Source organism: Manacus candei, unplaced genomic scaffold (genome assembly GCF_025592945.1).
Source record: "Manacus candei isolate 608988 ecotype Guabito, Panama unplaced genomic scaffold, ASM2559294v1 h1tg000078l, whole genome shotgun sequence".
Lineage (NCBI taxonomy): Eukaryota > Metazoa > Chordata > Aves > Passeriformes > Pipridae > Manacus > Manacus candei.
The window spans coordinates 2,669,009-2,693,203 of record NW_026138126.1 but is presented as its reverse complement, the minus strand read 5'-3'; the positions used below and the strand labels follow the sequence as shown (position 1 = coordinate 2,693,203).

General features: G+C 43.5%; 1 protein-coding gene across 3 annotated transcripts in view; it reads right to left on the bottom strand.

The window, feature by feature from the left end:
• Positions 1-6,798: 6,798 nt before the first annotated feature.
• ELAVL1 (ELAV like RNA binding protein 1) overlaps positions 6,799-24,195 on the bottom strand; it is a 40,567-nt gene continuing 23,170 nt past the window's right edge. The window contains exons 3-7 of one of the 3 annotated variants that reach the window (XM_051810722.1): positions 19,590-19,693; positions 18,666-18,819; positions 15,299-15,524; positions 10,095-10,208; positions 6,799-8,391 (exon numbers count right to left, since the gene is read on the bottom strand). In XM_051810722.1, the coding sequence (XP_051666682.1) occupies positions 8,067-8,391; positions 10,095-10,208; positions 15,299-15,524; positions 18,666-18,819; positions 19,590-19,693 (923 nt within the window). In that variant the 3' untranslated portion in view covers positions 6,799-8,066. Of the gene's footprint in view, positions 8,392-9,418; positions 9,533-10,094; positions 10,209-15,298; positions 15,525-18,665; positions 18,820-19,589; positions 19,694-24,195 lie in introns of all 3 variants that reach the window. The other 2 variants (XM_051810721.1, XM_051810723.1) reach the window with 2 other exon arrangements.

The window sequence follows — 24,195 nt, the reverse complement described above, 5'->3', positions numbered from 1 at the left end:
AACCCAGGGAGACTGTTGGGAATTCTGCAAAACCAGAGTCTCTGCTGTGGGGTTAATGGGTCTACACTAAGTTTTTTGTTTTGCTTTTGGAAAAAGAGACATTTCTGAGGGGCCTGCACTTCATGTGGCCATTGCCTGTTATTACGATTTTTTAACACGTTTTCCCTCATGATTTTTCATAGAAGAAAAACGTAGAAAATACAACAGTGGTCAGAACAAACCTGAGCAAAGTGAATCACATTGGATGAACACCCGGTGAAAGCAGGAACGGAGAAGGTGTTCCAGCTCCACCAAAAGGAAAACCCAGGAAAGGTCTAAATCCTGATGAAGCATTCCTGAGAACACCACATGCTGCCCATTGCACTGGTAGTAACAGAAATTCTCACTTCAGCTCTTTACCAATTTAGCACTAAGAATAATTCCACATGGTGAAGTGCACTGCATGGAGAAATTCCCTTCACATGAAAAAATAACTGCAAATCTTACAATCTCCTGAGCTGGAAGGACTCTGAGCCAAGGCAGCATTGCCCTCTGCTCCCTGACTTCACACGTGAAACACTATTCATTTTTCTTATCTTACATCCCTTTTCACAGTAAGTCATTAAGAGAAAAACCAGAGGTACAATAATCAGCCCAGCTTTGAGAGAGGGATCATTACTGTGACTAAAGGACACAGCAAGGCACCTGCTGAAACTCAGCAGGACAGACTTCAGTTTATCAGAACTGTAAAAATTTCTGTTGGTGAAAAAGGGACCAGGACTGGAACACAGTCTATGCAGAGCCAACAAGGTTTTGTGTGTTCCTTTGACCAAAAGGACACAGTTTCAGAAACATTTCTGAAAAAGGCCCCTAAAGAACCTCCCTACAGCGTTACTGGGGTTGTCTGTCCTGCCCCAGCCCCACCTGAGGAACCAGGGGACCCTCCTGACCTGCACACTGAGCACTGGGGGTGGAAAACACCTTTAGGGTTGTCAAGCCCAACCATCAGCCCAGCACCATGTTCACCACTAACCCCTGTCCCCAAGTGCCACATCCACACGTTGTTTGAACCCTCCCAGGGGTGGTGACCCCACCCCTGCCCCAGGCAGCTGTGCCAGGGCTTGACAACCCTTCCCATGAAGACATTTTTCCCAATATCCAACCTGAACCTCTCCCATTTCCTCAAGAGCTCCCTCCAGAAGTTTCACTAAACACTTCTGATTAACAGTGTAGCTGGGCTTTGGGTTTGGTTTAATCAGGATGAAAACCATAAGATGAAGATAATGACTTTTTTTCCTGAGAAACAGGAAGGAAACCAAGCACCTTCTTTTAATTCCACCTTTCTAACAAGGCCACAAGTTACAAAATCTTTAGTGGAGGAGCCTTGATTGGCCTATTCCTGAACACAGTTCAGATTCTTCTGAAAACATGTCAAATTCCAAACTGCACAATAATAATCCAATTCCTGCAGGGAAAAAAAGACAAAATATGAACAATTAAGTAAAAGCCTAATTCTATTTTGAAGTACATCACCCTTCATCAGGGCTCATGTAAAAACATCCCGAGTATGTTCCAAACAAGTGCTCAACAAAACCAGTCATGAACATGTGGCAAACGTACAAAACTTCTTTGCACTATTAACAGATAATTTCATTTAAGTCTTAACACCAGTAAAATATCTATGAGTTGTTTCATTTAACTTTGAAAATCCATATAGAAAACAATGCTCATAACTCCATCCACAGGATTCTACAAAGCTGCTGCTTCATCAACAAATCTTTGAACTGTTTCAATATGAAAATTCCATTTTTTCAAACTGCTCAAAAATCATTGCAGAGAATTTCCAAGCACTTGAACTGAAGCACAACCAAAGTATGAACTTGGTACATTTCTGCAGTTATTTCTAAAATAAGTTAATTTACATAAGTCATCTCAAAATAACACAATGGGATTCAACTTCATTTTAGACATTTGGAAAGCAGTGTCATACTTTATTTAAAATAAACCCATGTAAAAACAAAGTTTAAATGAAAATGGTACCTGAAAAATAAATTATTTGATATAAAACAAATCAATAACTTAAAAACACACTAAATATACAAAATGTGTAACCATATACTGTACAGTATGGAAAGCAATTGATAAAACCTTCTGTCCCACAAACAGATTAATTTATAAACAAAAGATTACATAAGTTAAAGGAAAGGAAATCAATAAAAAGACTAGAAGTACAGTATTATTCAAATTACTTGTCAAATAAAGGTTTATCTCAACTTATGTTTCAAATGTCTCAAGTCATTTTCTTCTCAATGACCAAGTGAAAAAGTTCAGCCATTCCACCAAAAACTTGCTCAAAAATGTTTAAAAATAAGGAACAACAGTAGGAGAATATTGAGATTCTAAAACGTGAACACAGAAGCAATTTTCCAAGGTTTCAGGTGGCAGTTCTACCATTACTGGTTTCCCATCATTAGCAACAAAAGAGAATTTCGGTGCTGAAAATTCCACTCAACAGAAAAATCTCTCTAAACCTTTGCTGCTGTTGGACCGAGCGTGATCCAGAAGGAACCACCAGGGCTGAACGTCAAACCCGCTCACGGCGGGGCGGAGGGGTGGGGTTTGTTTTAGAGACCATAAAGGCTTTGGCTGGTTTTAAATCATGCAGGAGGAGAAAGCAACACTTGGAGTTTGGTTTTTGTTCGACTCCACGAGGCTGCCACAGAAGGCGACCACCCAAACGCCGCCGTACCTGATCAACCTACGGGCGGACACCTAGAGAGGAACGGCGACCTTCGGTCCCGCTGGCTGTCACGGAGGCACCGCCTCTTCCAAGAGAGAGGGAGGAAACTGAGACCCCTTTTTTATGAATTCCACGGTTTTTTTATTCTTTAATAAGCAGAAACCCAATAAGGTATGATAACCACAGGAAACAACCACTGGCCTCTCGAGCTCTGGATTTATCCGTCCTATTGTGCTGAGTATCCCACCTGGAGAAGTGCAGAGCTACGTTAGAGGAACTTGCCTACGGCACAGAAAGACTCTCCTGCTTCCAAATGGAGATTAAAGTACCTCAGGTGGCAAATTCAGCTCTGGGGCAACAAAAAACAAAATGGAAAAAAACCCCAAAACACAAGTGCAGCTCCACTCAGGGAGCTCAAGGGGGTTGGGGTTTCCTTATGCTAAAGGTGGATTTGGTCCCTTCCCTCTAAAGCTATTCTTAGGTGCCTAAAAGTAGAAATGTAACAGTAAGGTGCTTCACTGACAGAGTTATAGAGGACACATTTCTTCATTATGGAAATCAAAAACACAGTGACCTTCTGAGAGAGGACAAACCACTCAGTGTTTGAGTTACGTGACTGAACCATCAGGCTGCCATCAGCTCATAAAAAAGCCTCCCAAACACCCTGATGCTCTGCAGGCAGAGCTATCAGAGGAGCTACTTTGAATGAACAGTTTATTATATGACCTGTTTATTGTGTTAAAAAAGGAAACGTGGGGACATTCTCCAAGTTGTTTTTTTTTTAAAAGCACATATGTAATGATAAACTATCCAAAAAGGAACTTGAGTTATTAATATTTAGAGTGCACTCTAAACAAAAATCTCTCCTGAAATATTTGAAGAATTTCTACTTTATTGACCTTACCAAGAACATTAAAGCAACACGAAATTATAACAGATGTTTAAGGACCTTAAGGATATTCATTTTCCAAATTCAGCCTTAAAATAACAGGTTACCTTTACAGCTAGGTCATAATTTTGGTTTTGACTGGTGGACAAATGGAGCTATGCCAATTTTTTTTTTTTTTATATTTTTAACTGCTTTGTATATAAATAACATTACTACAACGTTCAACCCCCTAAAAAATAGGTGTCCTCTCCATACAGGCACCCTTTGGTCATCTGGACAGGGTAAGTGACCCCACACTGACCAACCAGTGTTCACTGCAGTGAGAATATCCTGCTCCAGTGACTTGTGGATCTCTGGATTTTCAGTGGGTTTCATGCTCACATGATACAGATGTACAAAAATCATATCCAAGCAAAGGGAAGGAAAAGCTCTGTGGTCACACACCACTGTGGGGACGGTGACTTCTCCCTCCATCCTAAGAGCTGGATCCTCAAGCCCTTCCCAGTGCCAGGGCTAGAACAGGCACAGGGATTGGCACAAGCTGGGCTCAGCAGGTGACAGGAACTGCACTGGCCAGTCCCCTCCCTCTGTCAGAAGAGTGAAGCAGCTAAAGAAAACCAAACCTTATGATGATGCAGCTTGAAGAACAAAATAAATCCAACACTTGAGAGCATAGACACCATCTAACAGGGACTCACCGGGAACTGAACACACTGATTCTGCTCATGTTTGGATTTGGGTGTTGCCACCCCCTCGTCACCTGAAGGATCTGCACTTGCCTCTGCCAGCTCACACCAAGCACCTTCAGCAACATGAGATTCCTCTTCCATGTTTATGTGGAATTTCCCTGTCTGCTAACAGGAGGTTTAGGCTGTGAGGAGGCTCACGGCCAGCGTTCTGCACAGGATGAATTCCACTCATGTGGACAGCTGGGAAGCAAATGTAGGAACTCCCTTCGATATCTGTACAGGAGACTCTGTGACAGCAGCATGGCCAACTGTGTTTTCATCAGGAATTACACCTGGTCCTTCAGAAGCTACACCCAGAGCTGTCCAGAGAGGCTCCTTATCTGCTCTAAAGGATCCCAAAACACTCCCACTGCAGCTGTTCCTGTAGCACATCTCCAGTACAGACCAACAAATCTAGGTTTTCAAAACCTGATCATCCTAATCCAGCAACGAAGACTTTTCAAAATTCCCTACCTGAGACACTGTTTCTCATGAGGAATGTGAGAGACCTCTGCTTTGAGACAGCCCCTTGGATCTACAAAGATCCTGCAAGCACTGACTGAGACAGAAGTGTCACCTGACAGAAACACCTGGCTTCTGTCAATTTAAGGGATGAAAAAGCAGAATATATCCACAGTTTTTCTACATTCCTTGACAATTAAGAGGTCAAAACCTCTCTTGAAACAGGTCTGTTCAAGTGAGAGCTTCAAAGCAGGGTCTGCTAGATGGCATGGTGAGGACACCAGTTGCTTCTAACTTTTGGGTAGAAAAACTGGTGGCAGATGTCTTGTTAGAATTTAGTTTCCACCTCCAGAAGTTTCCCTTTGGTCTTTACTAGTGGGATGCACAGGTTGCTGTTTAGGACCAAAACCATCAAGAATATATACACAGCTATTTATGCCAAGGATCTACTGACCGTTGAAACAGTGCAGATCATACACTACTCCTGGTGTCAGCTCTGAATATTTCAGCAGGATTTTATCCTCTTTTCCTGACTCAAGCAGCAGTGCTTTCCTCATACCAATCACCTAGAAATTATTTTCAAAGCAATTTTCAAAGGAAGTTGGGAACAGACCTTTCCTAAAAGAGATTGTTGCAGTAGTGGTACAAAACCATATCCTGCATTTCCTTCTTATTTAGCAAAGAATGAGAGATGGAAAAGTAGGGAAGCAGTGGAAAAAGGAAGGGACAGTGATGCCAAAAAGCATCCAAGAGAAGTTGTTTTTTGAGTGGCAGCTGGCGAGCCCACAGCAATGTGCTGCTGCCATGGCCAGTGTGCTTGGAACCAGCACTGATGCACAGTCATGTTTAGGGGTCATTCCTCAAAGTCTGAACCCCCAGCTAAACGCTGTGATAAACAGCAATTCCCATTTAGTTTGAAAATTCATCTTAAATGGAACAAGGCAAGAGAGAACGACAGGAATTGGGAATGACTGTAGCCCACTCCTGTGGAACAGGACAGTGCAGGGGTCAGTGGTGATGGGACACAGTAAGAGAACTTCTCTGTACTACACATCTTTAACTTGGGAGAAGCCCCTGGATGCTTCCCAATCTCTCCTCATACACAGAAAAGAAACATTCACTGATGCAACAAATGATGACAACAAACTGGTGGGAACCTCTGGAACAGACAGTCAAGAGCACAACTGGGGGGGTGGGAGTGGGTTGGTTGCTGTGTCACAGTCACTGTTTCACAGCCCATTTTGCTTCTCAAGAGATGGAGAGTGAACAGACTGGCAGGAGAAGCAAGGCTGGATGTTTTAACAGGAAAAATCCCACCTGCATTCCCTGCACACAAGCTCAGCCCAAGCAGGAGGCTGCTGGCTGGGCCAAGGCCTATCTGTAGGGTTTAGGTGTGTCCCAGGCAGCTCCAGAAGCACCAGCAGCTCCCCAGGTCCCCACTGGAGCTGGGCAGCACCCCTGGGTGGCCCCAGGCAGAGGCTGAGGGAGCCCTGGGGCTGTGCAGGACTGCAGGTCCCACTGAGGGAGAGGAGGAACGACGGCAAGCACGAGGCAAGGGCAGCTGGGATGGAGCCAGACGACCAGGCGGCACGGGATGGCCTCTGGAATCTGGGAATAAACTCTGGGGCTGGCAGAGGCAAAACAAGGAGACGCTGCATTAAACTGCCATGGACCCCGTTTTCACATCTGTTCTCCCTACAGAAGCACCAGAGCTGAAAGTGGCCGAGTCTCTAGTTGTGCACAGCACCTCACACACCTGTACCTGGCAGGGTCAGCCCTTCCAGGTCTCCTACCCAAGAACACCTGAGGGTCACGTCACTCTGTGGCACATCCATTGCAGTGCTCGTTTCACAACTCTGTTTCTTCTACTCATCTGGCAAAGCAGTAAATTAAAATTCTCTTAAGGAGGAGCTACGGTTCTTTAAAACAACACTCTGAAAGCTGGACACTCTGTGCAATACTTAGCAAAAAAAGAACAGAAAATAAAAAACAAAACAAAATTTGAGCAAAACAAAATCAAATTTAATGTTCTTAAATGCAAAAGTAAAAACAAACAAAAAACACAAAAAAGCAAAAGAAAATTAACAGAAACAGAACAACTCAAAGTTTCAAGGCAGTCTGCAGAAAACCTGGGGGATTAATCTTTAAATCTACAAATCAAAGGGTTTTTTTTTGGTTAATATCTAACTTGCAAGTCGTAAGTACTTTTCTGCTGAGTGTTCAATAAGTAAAGCTAGTTGTCAAAACAAAATCCTAATAAAATAGAAAAATCTAGCACTCATTAGAAGGGATGCGAGAAATACAATGCTCAAATGTTTATAACTGGTTTTTCTTAACAAAATAGAACTGCCAAAGGAATTCCAACTACAATGATCTTGGAAAATGAGTAAGTATCTTGCTGCATTATAATGTACCAGTAAGTAGTGCACCATGCATTAAATATTTGGACAGAAGAGATTCAGTCTGATAAAGTAGCAACATATATTCACACTTGCTTTTTTTTGGAGTTTCATTTTGACTCTGAAATCTTCCCGGAGTTTCTTTGAAACTCTTTGGTCCATTCCTCTCAAAGTGGGCTTTAAAAGTCACGTTTCTACAACCTGTGAGTTGGACAGCTCGGCCACTGCTCAGTGTGCAACTTACCTCCCCAATGGTGTTAAAGTTAGGCTGGCATGCTACTACTTACAAGACCTTGACTTTAAAAAGCCTGATCCTCAACTAGACACACAGTTATGAATATTAATTGATCAAACAATTTACTGTCAACTAAAACATTAGTATTTCTCAACTTTTCTTCCATACTACTGAAACTGGGGGAGAGGGGGGAGAAGGAAAGGACATGGGGATGGGTAGGAAAAACAATAACATAAAACCCAAGAAAATTAATGAATTCAGCCTGATATTTTTCAGAAAATTCCAGTTTTTGCAGACAACATTCAATGAAACAAATGTTAGTCTCATAAGTGAAAGCATGCTTCAATTTTACCACCATCCAGAGGGTCTAGTTAATGCAATCTACTCAAGATTTCAGGGGATTTTTAACAGGTTTTAAATGAAATAACTTAAAGGAACTTAAAATTGGTCTAACATTGTGGGATTTCAAACATTTGAACATGTCAGTTGCATCCCAGAATATAAAACCTTTTCACTTCTCATTTAGACTAAGACAAACACTTGTGAAAATTGGCGCAAAATGAGTTTTACACTAACAAAAATGTTTCAACTTCTGTCACTCCATTATCTATTCCATACAAAAAGCACGAGCAAGTTATTTGTGGGACTTGTTGGTTTTGAAGGAAACCTGTAAGATTTTGTCCCCCAGGCGGTAGCCATTAAGACTTGCTATGGCCATTGCAGCTTCTTCATAGTTTGTCATGGTCACAAAACCAAAACCTTTGCACTTGTTGGTGTTGAAATCTCGAATAACTTTCACATTGGTAACCGCACCAAAGGGGCCAAACATCTGCCAGAGGATTCCCTCATCAGCATCTTGACCAAGGTTGTAGATGAAGATACACCAGCCAGAAGATGCGTTTCCTGGAACATTTACACCAGAAAGCCCACTCATGTGATCTACACCCATAGGAGAGAACCTAGCAAATAAAAAGCACAATTCAATTCAATTAAGCAAATTAACTTGAATGGGAAGCAACGCAGAATGAATATTTTCTACATGGACATCAAAATGTTTCCCCATTCAATATTGACAATCAAATCAACAGCTGCCAGGAAAAAGAAAGTTAAGAATTCCAACTGCTTTATCAACAGGGAACTATCCTTAGAAATAGGCAAGGAACAGGCAAGGCAAGGTTATGTGATCACCTTCCCAGGGGGCCTGGATGATCTCTGAACTCAGCCAGGTTGCTCAGAGTGTCCAGGGATTGGTGCAGAACTGCTCGAGTGGGGGGCACAGGCAGCACCTCCCCAGAGGCCACAGGCATCTCCCAATTATTTCACTCAGGGAGGTTTTTTCCCTCATCCTCCTTTTCTTGCCTCTAAAATAGCATGTTGGGAACTCTAAAGTCAAATGGTTTCTTTGGGTTTGCTGGGGCAGGGGATGGGTGTGCTTGGTTTTTAGGAGTAGAGATTGTGTGTAATAATTTCTTGTTTTGTGGAACAGAACAAAACCTACTCCCCTTCCACCCAAAGGCAGCAGGTGCAGGCAAACACTCCCAACACGAGCAGGCTCAGTGCACAGTTTTACAATTTCAGTATGCATGGATGGTTTTATTAATTTTACACCAACTTCGTACCAGGAAAACTTAGATATGACTTTACTGAACTGGACTTTTAAAATCACCCATATTCACTCCTCCTGCATAGTACCCCAGCAGGATTTATACAGAACAAAAACCTGAAAAACCTCTCCTTTCTGTGTCTTGTTTCATATTAATTTATTTTCCCTATAAACCCACATTTCTAATTCCCCTTTATTCTATTTCTGGCCTCCACCCTAGAAATTCAAAGCTTCTGAATATTTTAGGGCAATACTAGGGTTGCACAGCTAAGCACTCAAAGATCAGGAAATGTGACAGTTAAGGTGAAAAACTCACTTTGAACCCTTGTGCTTATTTATTATTTAAAAATGTGAGGTCACATAGAATTATAATGATACTCTACCAGGGGTTCCCAAACTGACTTGTACCACTGGTGACACGCAAACCCCTTAGAGGTGGTACAGGAGCTGCTCTCTGCCAAGAGCTTGGTGGGGGCAGATTCTGATTCTCTGCTGACCTGGAGGAAACAGGGAAGGGATGTCTGGGCAGTAAAGTGCGAAACACTTCCCCACTGACTCTTTCTTGCCCTGCATCAAGGAGCTGCTGCTGCCTTTGTGGAGGAGAGAGGGCTCAAGGGCGTGTATTGGGAGGGAAGGGGTGGCAGGACACACACACACACACACACACACACACACACACACACACACACACACACACACACACACACACACAGAGGGAATGGCTCAGCCTGTTCATTCACACCCCAGAACCACTCAGGGCCCACCTCCCCAGGCTCTCTGGGGCTCAGGGCTCATTGCCTTGGACACCTGAGCTCCTGGGCCCTCCTGTCCCCAGAGCAGAGGTCCCTCCATCCCTCCCTCACTGTCCAGGGCCTCCCTGAGCCTGGGGTTTGGGGCACAGTGTGGACACACCTGAGCTCACAGACCCCTGGTAGCCAGCCCCAAGCAAATCCCAGTTTGGGAATCCTTGTACTACAGTCAAGCTGAAAAAGCAGTTAGAAGCATCAGAAGGTGAATGAGACGCACTGACCCGTGTGATCTGATGATTAGGTGACATACCTGCTATTTATTTGGGCTTTGCAGAAAAATGTTCCTGTGTTTGCATGCTTGATACACTTACTTGTTCTGACAGACACCTTCAGCTCTGTAGCTTCTTTCCATGTGAGTAATGATCTGGTAGGATGGATTTATCTTATTATCTGGCAAGTTTTCATCTCAACAGATCACCAGTCCTGGGTCCTGCTCACACGTAGGGGGGAGCAGCAAATCAGAGCTCAGAACTGCCTGACGTTGGTTCCAGCACTCGGGATGGCCCTGATCCTGCCTGCTCCAAAGCCTCAGGCTCTGCCCACGGGCCCAGGTAACACCACACCAAGGCTGCAGTCACTTGTACACAGCTGGTGTTAAATGCAAGGACACAACAAACCTAAATGCACATCACAGACAAAATAACTGAAAATAGCAAGTACCTCAGCTCTTGGGATACACTCATTTTCAAAGAGATTTTTCCTCTCTTCCTGCCTTGACTCAGAAAATGTTACAGGTTTATTTAAAAAAAACCAAACCAAGCAAAACATGGTAAAACCAAAAGAGTCCCCTAAAAGATTTGAAAAGTCACTTAAAAAAAACAAACAACCCTAGGAAATGCAATTCAGCTGACCTGATGCATCTCTGTGCTCACCCTGCACATGAGGGACCTCAGACCACTCACTCAGCTTGGAGTAACAGCCTGGACAAGCCAGGCTTGGAGCAGCTGACACCTCTCTGTCCTACCAGGAAAGATTTTTATGACCACACCAATTTAAGATGACCCTTAGGAAGTTATACTTATTAGGGATGTTTAAAAGACTGTCCAATTTGGGCAAACTCTAAGACCCACAGAGATCCAAGATGTTTCAGAGGAAGAGTTTTTAAAATTCCATTAATATTGTAATTTGAATGATCTCAGTCTTATCACACTTACTGCTGGTGTCCTCATTTCTGCTGTAATTATTTTTATACTGTCTCCTCCACATTGCTTTTTTCAAGCCTCCCTAAGAGTCTGTAGCCAGTGTTATCTATGGATGGTTCTTTCAAGCAATGCTAACTTAAAACTCCAACATCTTGTGGCATTAAGTATCAACACAGTGTACTTTTAATTGCAATCCTTTTTCATTTCATAAGCTTCTCGTTTATATGAATGACCTTTTGCTGTTCTGCCATGAGACAGACAGACTGCAATGCTCAACAAAACCTGGAACTACTTTAACACACTGAAGGACCATCTCAGAAATTACACTCCTAAATGAAAAACAATTCTTTTTAGGTCTATGAACATCCATCATATAAATTATTTTCATAGAATCACAGAAACTTCTGAGCTTGGAGTGACCCACAGGGATCATCCAGTCCAACCCCTGGCCCTGCAAAGCACAGCCCCAACAATCCCACCCTGTCCCTCAGAGCTCCTGGAGCTCTGGCAGCCTTGGGGCCGTGCCCACTGCCCTGGGGAGCCTGGGCAGTGCCCCAGCACCCTGTGGGGGAAGAACCTTTCCCTGAGATCCATCCCAACCCCCTGGCACAGCCTCATGCTGGTTTCGCTGAACTCTTTTCACTGCACTCTGAGGACAGTTACACAGAGCATCACAGGAAGAGCCATCCACAATGCCAATAAGCAAGAACATTATTTTTAATATCATCCTATGATGACTTCACACATGAGCTTGGCAGCTTTTTATTTTTTAATAATTCCACCAAGAGCAGGAGTTCAGCTACACTGACACTGTCCCTCTAACAAGCAACTTTTTCTGCTCTGCCCTGACACAGATGGGAATGACCTGCTGTGGTCAACACAAATCTTAATGAGAATTGGTACAAGCTCTAAGCCTGCAATAAATCAGGGGTTCAGTCAAACAGTCACATATGGGAGAAGAGCAGCAAATGGGGTTTCAGCCCCACATTCTTCCAGAGCATTGATGAAATACTGCTCTGGATGAAATGGTTCCTTCTGCAGCATTCTCAACACAGACAACTCACATCCAAATTACAAACTGGCCTAAAAATGGAAAATGTAAAATATTTCACTGGAGTGAAACCAAACAGATGTGCAGGAGCTCTCTGAGCAGTAATGCCAGTTCCAGGGTTAAACACTCCAGAGTCTTCTTGTGTTTCCCCTTGGATCAAAGAGCTATCAGAAATTACTGCCCTTCAAGCATTCAGGACTGAACTCATGGACTGATACCAGTAGAGTTATGACCATTACAGTAACTGGGAACTGGCTCTGACCCTGAACAAGTCTGAAAGCAAAACCAGTTGAACTGGGAATATCTGAGACTTGAAAGAACGTTCTTCTAGTATAGTGCCCTGGTGAGCTGCAAAAGCACAGGCCTTCCAGGGGTTCTGGGCACATTCTCACACTTCAGGAGCCAAACCCCTCCATTTAATCAGAGTTCAGCATCTGGAGATCTCCCATTCTGTGTAAGTAAATAAACCTTATTCTCAAAAGAAACCCCTGGCCCAGATGTTTTATCTCTCCTCCAGACACAACCCCGTGGCATCACTCCTGCATGGAAGCAGAGAGCCCATGTCTCAGAATTGGCAGGCCAGCCCAGCACTCCAGGGGGACACAGCACTAAGACCAGTTCCTGATGTGAGCCACAAATACCACAGGAACTCCAAAGGATTAACAGAACATTAAACAAAGGGTTGGAGTGATATCTGTAGGAAATTAATAATTACAAATTAGATACTAAGGGCTTAATCCTGGATTTACAGGGATTATGATGGAATGAGACGAAGTGTAATCAAAATGTCAGGTTAAGTATTCAACCTCTGTGGAGCAGAGACCACAACTTTAATTTATACAGACTGTGTGCACTGTGGAAGCAGCTTATCTTTCATCATGTCTTGTTCACCACCAAAACAAACAACACTCAGCCCAAGCTCAGGTTCTTGAGTTTAACCACAGGATGAGTAATTATAACTCATTAAGCTCACATCTCTTAAGGAAGACTCAATAGAAAAACTTCCAGCTAACACCAAAGGTGGGAAGAAAAATTCGAAGGGCTGTGGGATAGACCTGATGATCCTGGAGGTTTTTTCCAACCTTAATGATTCCATGATTCTATGGTGCACACGTGTACACATGTGCCTGCACGGGTCATCGAGGGAAGGAAGTTTTATAATAACTGCTGGAGGTCCTGCAAGTCTGTGACAAGACAGAGATGGACAGTCTGTGTCTCCAAGTCAACCAGTGGATCTTGTGTCCACAGTGTATTCCTGACAGCACAGCCTAACCCACACCTGCTCTGCTCCAGCCTCTGCCACTCTGTGGTACTGCAAAACGTTCAGCTCTTTCTCCACCAGCAGGTCTACCCAAAGTGGGCCAAAATGTGCTGACAAATGAGCACTGGGCACAGACAACTTGGGGGGACACAGTTCCCACAGCAGCAGGAATGGAACAGACAGAGGCAGAACATTTTCTTCCATCTAAGCTCCTGCTGACACCTCCAACCTACAGAAACACCAGCTGTGGCTGCCCCATCCCTGGAAGTGTCCAAGGCCAGGTTGGATGGGGCTTGGAGCAACCTGGGAGAGTGGAAGGTGTCCCTGCCCACAGCAGGAGGTGGAACTGGATGAGCTTTAAGGTCCCTTCCAACCCAAACCATTCTGGGATTCTATGAAATGCACACAAATGACATTAATGCTGCTCTAAATGATGCAATAAAAGAATAATGAACAAACTGGTTGGTTATTAAAATCTAGTTTCACCAGCAATATTACCATAAAGACATTAATCATTTTTATTGTTCCTGAGTGGTCATTACAGGACAGAATTAAAGCTGTTTGGTCTCTTAATTATGGACGTGAATTTTATTTGTACTGGTTCTTCTGATACATCTTAATTCTGCAATAAATTTTGAGGGGAAGAATGACAAATAAAATGTCCAATTAAATTAAGAAGGAAAAAACCAAGCCATAAGCCTCAAGATTTTACTAGGACCAGGACTCACTGAAGCCCTGGCTGAGGCAGAGGACAGATGTACTTTTTAACAGTTCACTCAGAGGCAAACAATTCAGAATTTCATTCCTCAGTGTGGCACAGGAGGTTTGGTGTGGAGATCTGGATGAGTGTCTCAGGAACACAAGGAGATGCCTGAACTAAACCTCCCCAGGCTACAGCTGAAGAGAACAGGAGACTGGAGGCTGGCAGGGGCCTCTGAAAACCCTGCAGTAAATTCCCCTGCTCAGAGCAGGGCACCTGGAGCAGGTTGCTCAGGCCCATCCCAGCCAGGTTTTGGCATCTCCAAGAATGGACATTTCATGGTCTCTTTGGGTAAACTGTTCAACCACCCTCAGTGCAGCACCACAGCTGACTGCAAAGTACCAATTCTCTCTGGGGACACATGACACTGAGTGTGCTCAGAGCACTGAACTGCAGCCTGATGGACAGGTACAGCAACACTGGAGCAGCAGCAGAGCAAAAAGCTGGCTGAGATTTTAGTCTATAGCGGGATACTTCAGAGGAGAAAAACAATAATAAAAAAAGAGTATATTCCCAACAGGGAAACACTACACTCAGAAACTCTCAGGAGCATAATCTCATCTCAAAGCCCATTGCTTATCTGTCACTATATCACATATTCCAGAGCACTGTCCAACCACCAGCTTCCTCCATAAGCATCTCAGGCAATCCCAATTCAAGCAATTCATACTCAAAAGAAACCAAGGCAATTCTCAAAAGGCAAAACACAGTGCTTTCCACAGCCCTGGAGGCAGACAGGATGCTGCAGCTACTCAATATTCTCATCACTGAACTCGTGAGGCCTCGAGGGAAGGCAGAGCCCTGCCCAGACTGGGATGCAGGCACGAATCCCATGGAACCTCCTCATCAGAAATAAGGTTTTCCTGTCTTACTATGACACGTCCCTGCTGGAACCAACGGTTCAGAGCTTTCATTAAGTTGTCAATTTATCTGTGTTCAGACCACAGAATGGAGATCTGTTGAGACAGGTACCTATCACCACCTCACTGTAACCCAGCTGTGGGAGCAGACCCCGGGGTGCAGGTACCTCCACACTCTAACTCCAATATAAATGTTACAAGTAAGATTTTCACTTTAATCATATTTTAATGCAACGCTTTATTTACATGACACCGCAGGACACACAGTGCACTACGGCTTCATTCACACATGCTGCAGTGAAGGTGTCACTGCCCAGCTTTCCCAGACGGACACGGGAACAGGAGCACAGCCTTAAATGCATTTATCCCTCCTAACCTACCTGAATCTCTGCGCCTGGTGATGCACTGGCCCTCCAAACCGTCGAGCTGGTGAATGACACAGCTGCGACAACAGTGCCACATTTTTGTTCTGGTTAGGGTTGGCTGCAAACTTCACTGTAATGGGCTCGGAGGAACCTGGGGGTTTGTGACCATTGAAATTTGTAATTGCCTCTTCTGCTTCTGACCTTTTGTCAAACCGGATAAATGCGACCCCTCTGGACAAACCTTGTAACCAAACCAATAAAAAAAACAAAAAGAAAACAAAACAAACAAACAAAACAAAACAAAAATAAAAAAATTGAAGTTCAGGATAAACTCAAAATAACTTTGAAAACAAAAACCAAAAAAGTTCAATATTTCTGTGGTCACAGCTTTCAAGTTCTCTACATTTACTAACGTTTCTTCAGCAGCTGGAGGATAAAGTACAAAATTAAGAAGCCAAGGACAAATTAACACATTCATTTCAGTTATAACAACCACACTGACTACAACACTTTAACTACAATGTGGTAGAAATTCATCACCAACTGACATTTTCATTAATAAAAAAACCTCCCCAAACATTTTAAATTAATTTAACAAAAGAATTCATTCCAGTTGCTTAAAAACAAACCCAAAACCTTTAGTTTCAATTACTTTATCACTAAAAAGCATCTGCAAACACAGAATTGACACATTTTTGCAAATGTTTTCATTTTTCCATCCTGGAAACACACTCAGGTTCAGACATGAGGGAACAAAGGTCTGACTAATAAAGGAGTTTCACCTTTTAGAATGGAGAGATCACAATTTCATCTGCACCACATTCATTATTTCTAGCTGGCACATACATTATTTTAATTCATTAAAACCAATGAAGAATTACCTCTTAGTGACTGCACTGAACCAATTTCACAGCTGGTTAACATGTGGATATTTTAAACATCTGCATATTTTTTTCCTAGTCCCAGCCCCTGGATGCCCTGCGAGCTTCCCCTCCTCCCCTTGATTCTCATCTGTGACTTGATCCTAGGCTGAAAACATGGTTTATCACAGTGAACCTGAAGGGGCACATTTTGTTTAAATGCCATTCCAAAGCAGAGTATTTGTAGGATTTCACCAGCTCTGTTTCAGAAAGGGACATATCAGATACTTTCATGTTTTCTTTACACCCACACAGGGCAATCTTCAAAGCCAGTTTCAGAATTTAAGCTTGTCATAAATCACCAGGTTGTTGATTACAATTAAGGATCACTTTCCTTGTTTCACAGAAGGAAGTGCATCATGCCAAACTCTGGGCCTGCAGCAAGCAAGGTGTGTTTGCATCTGGGGCACTGGGAGAACTTTGATAAAGAACAACAGATGGGCTCCCCAGATCAGAGCTGGCAGCACTAAATGCTCAGGTACCTCTGGGATCAGCCTCCTGTGCCAGGGGGAAGCCTTGGCCCACCCTGGAAAGGCCCAGAGCAGCAGCATCACCCAGATGTCAGCAAGGCCTACCCCAGAGCTCAGCTTACTGTGACTCCTCTACTTTCATGCTGCTCTTCCTAGTGCTTCTCATTTGATCTATCACAGCGTTAATTTAAAATATAAATATTGTAGAAAGCGTATTTTAAAACAGAATAATTTTCAAAAAGCTAGAGAATCACCTCTGTGAGAAGGTACAGCTAAAAGTACAAATCAAAATGTGTCCTAAGTGGGACCAGATCAAGATATCAAAGGTTTAAAGCCACAGCTACATTCCTGGTGGGAAAGCAAACCCAGGTTCTGCAGGCATTAACTTTGTGATGTGGAATCCATTCTTCAATTAATTCATCATTAAGGCTATTGGAAAGCAGGAGGTGTGTTCTGAGCTGAATTACACAGCATCAGGCCTCAGCACACCTGTGAAAATTCTATTATTCTTGAAGAGATTTTATCTGTATGACTTCTGCCATCTCATTTTACAGCTCTGTCAAAGTCAGGTGCTATCCAGACCCCACAGACTGCCAGAGGGGGATGATTAGTTTGGACACCTGCATTAATAAGTTTGCTGTGCTCCACGAGTCTTTTTTCTTGCTTCTCTCTAGAGCTGCCACCTGGATAATCAACTCTAGAGACAGAACCACGCAGGCATCAGAGTTGGACAAGATGAATCCTCCTCTCTAGGAAGGAAAGGAAGGGATTTTCCTCACTCAGCCACACTGCCTACAAAGTCAGTCCCCAGATCTCACCCAGTCACCTGGGACTCCTGAGCACAGTGGTGTTTACAGCGTGGTCTGACCAGATGGAGTCACTTCAAAGCAGTTCCTGCCCCAGGAGCTGGCTGTGATGGGACCCAGCCCTGCAGCCCTCAGCTGCAGTCACACTGATCCCACCACAACCTGCTGGTGGCCCACTCGGAATTACAGCACATCCCTCACAGAGCAGGAAAGCTGCTGCTGAACTGATGTGTATAAATGTGTATAAATGCACATATTCCAGTTATAAAGCTTAAATGTGGAATTGCTAGAATTAGATTATCTTCTATTCTAACACAGCACAGGTATAATCAATGAAAAGGTGTATTTGCAGAAGTTCCCCCCGGATTCATACATGACATACAAGCCACAGAACACCTGGGTGACAGGATAAGCCAGACTCTGCATTTACCCAGTCTGAAATAATGAGGTAAGAAATTTAAACTCTGAAAACACATTGTAACAGAGTCAGAATCACCATCATAAAAAAAAAAGCCTAACTTTTGTCTCCCCTGAGCCAACTGCTTAACTGAATTTCTTGCTTTTCTTTCTCTTTTCTTTTTTTTAAATAAACAAAACACATTCAGAACTTTCAGGGCAGTACTAAGTGTATAAAACTCATTCTTTTGCTTAGCAGTAGCCACAGAGGCCTGTAAGACACCTCAAATGGTTTAAAATATGAGAAAACTGAGTGAGTTTCAAGATGGTATAAAAGACAAAACATATTGTTTTGCTTTTAAATCTGTAACTGTGGCCTGGAATTTGCCTGTGGACAACAACTGCATGTGTGTGAAGTCAAGGTAAGGTCAACACTCCAGGTTACACACATGACCCAGAAGCACAACTGCACTGCAGTGACAGCAAGTGTCAGAGCAAGAGAGCAGATTTGGCAAATCAGCAACTGATAAAAATGACAATAATCCTATTTTGATATGATCCAAGGTCTGGGCTCCAAGCTAGCAAAGGAGGCAGCAGAATCATTCTGTGTTTAAAAAACAAACCACTGGACAAGGGTACCCTGTGAAAATTCTATCAGTGGTTAACACCAGATGTCATGGTTAGCTTGTGGAAGTCTAATTTAATTAAGTTTAGGGACTGCCAGTGTCAGAAGAACACTAACCATGCTGTCCATGCTCCAGTTTAGTGCAGGCAAGGCCCCAGAGCTCACCTGTGGTTTGATCCACGAGCACACGGGAGTTGATGATGCGCCCGAAGCGGGAGAACATGTCCTCTACATCCTTCTGTGTCATCGACCGGGGCAGGCCACTGATATATAAATTAGCATCCTTGATAACTTCAGAACTTGGGCGGGCATAGGAGACCTTTAAAACAAGGAAAGGTACACTCAGGGTGTTAACAGAGGAGATTAATTTATTTTGTCACGAGCCAATTTCATTTATTCCCCGTTAACAACACGGCCATTTTTACTGGAGTTTTAAAAAATGGGACAAGGAGAGGGAAGGAAAAACTGACAAAAGGGGAAAGGGCACGTCCCTACATGACTCCATTCATTTTGGGTTCATCCAGCAGATAACAAATACACTGGCACTGCTGTAAGGAGACAGCAGCAGATCGATACCAACACTCCCAGCAAACACACCTGCTGTGGTGAGGAATCCCAAGTTTGGACACTGTCAGTCACCACAGCCCACACTGGGAACTTGTCCTGTCAGAGTATTTTTTAAAGCTTCATGAAAAGACTTTACCAGCTAAAGTGCAATTTTCTGTCTTAATTTCTGCTACTAGAGAAAGCTACAAATATCACCTTAGCAGGTTTGAATCCTACACACACAGCACAGCTGTTGTTTTGGACAAGGAGTGCATGTGTAGCAACAAGATTTAAAATAAACATCATGAAGTATCCAAGAGGTACGTGGATTTTTTTAAAAGCCTGGCAACAATTCAGAATGGTCCCTCTACTGCTGTAAAAATGGTGGGAATAATTAAAAAAAAAGGAATTTTTGAATACAAAGCTGTTTAAAAACACTCTTCTCCCAGATTTACCCTTCCTGCAGTTGGGAACACACAGGCCTTACCACTAGAATGAAGTTATTACAATGCCATTTTCAGAGAAGACAGAAAAACCTCCTACCTTGATAGTTTTTGACTGAAGTCTGAGGCCATTCAGTGTGTTTATTGCTCTCTCAGCATCTTTTGCAGTTACGTAGTTCACAAAGCCGTAGCCTAAGCTGTGTCCTACAGGGAAGAACATTTTAAAAAAAAATTAATCCTAATAAAAAAAACGTTATCATCATCAAAATGAAAGGAAATGCAAATGAGAAGAAGTGAATTCAACATAAATATAATCCACACAGCAAATATTTCAATAAGCCAAGGAGGTTTCCCAAGGCTGGCACAGACCGTGAGTAACTCGGAGCTCTTTCACTTCCACTCTGGACATCCCTCTGTCTCCACAGACAGCAGGTGTTGGACACAGCACCCACCAACAGCAAGAAATTCAACACTAAAACACCAACTCTGACCAGCCTTGTAAACTTTATGGGTGTGGAACAAAGGTAAGAACTTAACCAAGTTCATTGGTACAAACTCCTGTAGAGAGAGAGCAGAAAGTGCCAGTGGATAAACTGCCAGGTAAGAAACCACGAGGCTGCTCATCTCTGTTTGGCTATTCCAACCTCCACTCCTGGGGACAAGAAGGGAAAAAGAAGTTTCCAATCCTTCATATTACAGCTAATGAGCAGCAAGTTTCCCAAACTCAGCACCAAAAATTCTCTTCAATGCAGACAATTAACGTGCTATCGCTTTAGTTAAATTTACTCTTAACTCTCACAGAAGGAATTTGATACTAATAATTAAAATCTTGAAAGCATTTAAGGCAAAGGATATTTATTTGGATTCTTTGGATACTTATTTGTTCTCCTTTAATCTCCAACCTCCACAGTTGCTACTATCAATTATAACACTACACACTAAGATCATTTCAGGTTGGAATTTCCCAACAATTAGAGGCTCTTATCACTGTAGACCTAAAAATAACTAAAATACTTTCAAAGACTGTCTCAGTGCAATAAAACAACTCCAATTCAATACAAGATGTTTTTCAGGCAACTTTTTCTCAGCCAGATCTATGGAATTTTCTAAAGAACATTGTAAACATACATAGGAAAATGTGCTATTTTATTTTAACAATATACTGTTTTTAAGTTATTAAGCTACATTTTTAGGCTTGAGGACACTAGAAGACAGAGCTAATTGCTAAAGTAAAGGAGTCTCCTGTGAAATGCAGCCTTTTTTTAATCACACAATTGGCTCTGCAATGGTCTTGACTGTCAAGGAAGGTTCCTTATGCTTTCCAGAACACCAAATACACACCCCCAGGTGTCACATGGTGATATCCTGGCACAACTGTCAAGAGGAACTGAAGCAAAGGGCTGCAAGAGATAATGCAGATTAACTCCAGCTACTGAAAAAAGAACCCCCAGTCTGCTGAGGCATCAAGACTACGAGTCTAAAATCCACAGGGGACTCAGTGTTGGTGCCAAGAGCACCGTGACAGACTGACTGCAGAACTGCTCCTGGCACAGCCTCTGCCTTTGGCTGCTTCCTTGTGAAACCCAATCCAGCAGTAACTCATCCTCATCTGCACCCAAACAGTGCCAGTGCCTGTTGTCTAATCCCCCCCCTGTATAAACACTCCCAGGTAATTCTTGCTGTCTGCCAAAGCTCTCAGAGAAGCCAGATCTGCTCTGTGCTCAACCCTCACACAGAGCCAACGTCCTGTTCCCCTGCAGACCTGGGGTTAAACATCCTCACCAGCCTCTCATGGTGCCACACACTGCACACAGCTGAAGGCAAACCACCCTGTGACAGCCAAGTAGGATTTAACTCCACATAGAAAACAAAAAATACCACAATAAAAGACCTTAAACACCAACTTGTGCACCTTTGTCCTATAAAGACCCACAGATAATGTCTGCAAAATTCTGATCAATGTTTCTTACATGTACCCACAGCACAGCTTTTGTGGTTTCTTTTTAACATTCACTTGGTTTTATTAGTCAGACACGGTCAATCATTTAGGTAAAATCTGGTTGGCACACACCCACTTACCTACAGAGATTCTTTTCCCTTAAGAAAATTAATAATTTAATAATCAGAAAAATGTTCAGCACCTGCACCCTGCCCTATTTCTCCAGAGTCAGACCAAGAAAACAAAGATAAGTTTAAGAGGGAACAAATACCAGGTGAACAGTTGGCAACAACTTTTCCCTCTTACAAGGGTGGGAAGGGCCCAACACCCCTCCCAGGTCCAGCACCTCAGCCCTGCTCTGAAGGCTCAGAGCACCAGCTGCTTTATGGATATTTTCAGTCTGTCCCAGAAGTCACATAAACACGAATATTGCAGCAAACTACTGAACAGAACCAGGTCCTAAAAAAGCTCATGGAAATAGGCCCTTACAGACCAGGGAAACATATTCCAAACAAGACTTGGGCTATCCCTCCAAGTGTGACCCACACTGAGCACTGGCAGTCAGGGCTGTCCCTCCCTGGATGGATGCTGCACTGGGGAGGGTGTAACTATTCTGACAGGCCAAAAAGAGCAGGATTCCACACCATATAAATCTATTAAGCTGTCTTCAGTACACTGAATATCCTTCCCTATTCTCCTGCAACAAGTTCCCAGAGAACACAGTAGGCATAGAACTGCAGATCATGGAATGGTTTGGGTTGAAAGGGACCTTAAAGCTCATCACATTTCCACCTCTGCCATGGGCAGGGACACCTTCCACTAGCCCAGGTTGTTCCAAGCCCTTTCCAACCTGGCCTTGGACACTTCCAGGGATGGGGTAGCCACAACTTCTCTGGGCAACCTGTGCCAGGGCCTCACCATCCTCACAGGGAGGAATTTCTTCCCATTTCACCCTGCCCTCTGGCACTGGGAAGCCATTCCCCTTGTCCTGTCCCTCCATCCCTTGTCCCAAGTCCCTCTCCAGCTCTCCTGGAGCCCCTTTAGGCCCTGCAAGGGGCTCTCAGCTCTCCCTGGAGCCTTCTCTTCTCCAGGGGAACCCCCCCAGCTCTCCCAGCCTGGCTCCAGAGCAGAGGGGCTCCAGCCCTCAGAGCATCTCTGGGGCCTCCTCTGGACTTTTCTAGCATGTCCATATCTTTCTTGTGTTGGGGTCCCCAGGGCTGGAGGCAGCTCTGCAGGTGGGGTCTCACCAAGGGAAGCAGAGTGCCAGAATCCCCTCCCCTGCTGCTCACACTTCTTCACTTTCTCCCAAAGCATCAGACAGGTTATGAGTTTATGCAGTTTGAGATCAGTGGGTCCAGTCCCTGGAATCACAAACTCTACATATTCCCTTGCCTCAAAGCACACACAGGCCCACAAAAGCAGTTCAGATTTTTGTTCCCAAGCACTCTGACTGGAAGCATGTTCTACAGCCTCCACTCAACACCCAAAGGGACGTCTTCATATTCCATGTCCACTTGTTCCTGCACAAATCCTGTCCTTGAGCTTCCACACACTTCCCCTTCCAACTGTCTGTCCCCAGAGCACCCCCACAGTCACCATATCCTCTTGGCCTTCTTTGCTGTTTCTGTTGAAGCAAAATTCTGCACCCTTTTCACTTCCAGTTTTATATAGGTTGCTCAATGACTATTCCTTATCCAAGAGTTTGAAAGTTCTGGGAAATGAGGGAGGTAATGGGGTTTGCACAAATACAGATGAAAAAAAAAAGCCCCTGAAAGTGGCAGGATCACAACAGTCAGACATTCTCATATTCCATCTAGGAATATGACAATAAGTTTGACTAAACCCCAATACTACAGTCCTGTTAACTTTTACCTGTCACTAGGTGAGGAAATATCAATTACCTGTATTTCTCTACAATGACCTAGAATGCAAACCATCCCTTAGTCTGTACTTACCACCTTTAAACTCCATCACACCACGTAGTCTTTAGCACTAGGAAAACCCAACCCATGCAAAACTGACAACATATTTTAACTTATCTTGCTCTAAATACCCAAAACCATCAGCCTGAGCCATCTCCTCCCTCTCAGTGACCAGTGCTCATCTCTGCACCACACGACCCTCCCATCACTGCAGGAGGCACATTCCACCATTCCATCACAGTTCCCCCTGCAGGAATGCTCTCTGCTTCACAGTTTCACTCCGTGTTCCCTCCTCCTAAAACATACACTCTACCTGTGTGCTAGGCATGCCAGGAAATATATAAGGAGCTGGCATTCACACAGCATTATGACTGTTGTTAAGTGTTTAGCCCAGGTGAAAAGAGATGTTCTTTGCTTTCTCCTGGTGTTCTCAGCCTGCTATAGAAACCTGTTGTGCAAAGCAAGGTGGTGCTGTAACAATTTTCAAACCATTTTAGTGGATAATAATTTAAAATATTTTTAAAAGTTTGCATAGATATAAATAAAAATGTACTAAAGAGACAAAGCTAAAAAAAAGAGCAACAAGTAGGTCCTTATCTGGATGAATAATTAACAAAGTGACTTTAAAACCTAGTTTTAAGCAAAATACTACACTCCTTCAGCAGAAAGAATCCAGTTTTGTTTCCATGATAAAAGGCCCTTTCATGAGAAAGGGCAGTCGTTTTCTTTCTGTGCATCACTTGGGTTTCTGTCCATGTCCCTGCTTCCTTTCCCAGCTCCCAGGACACGTGGCTTCAGCCACCAGCTCCCTCCTTATTCCCAGCCCACTGCTGATAACTCCAGCT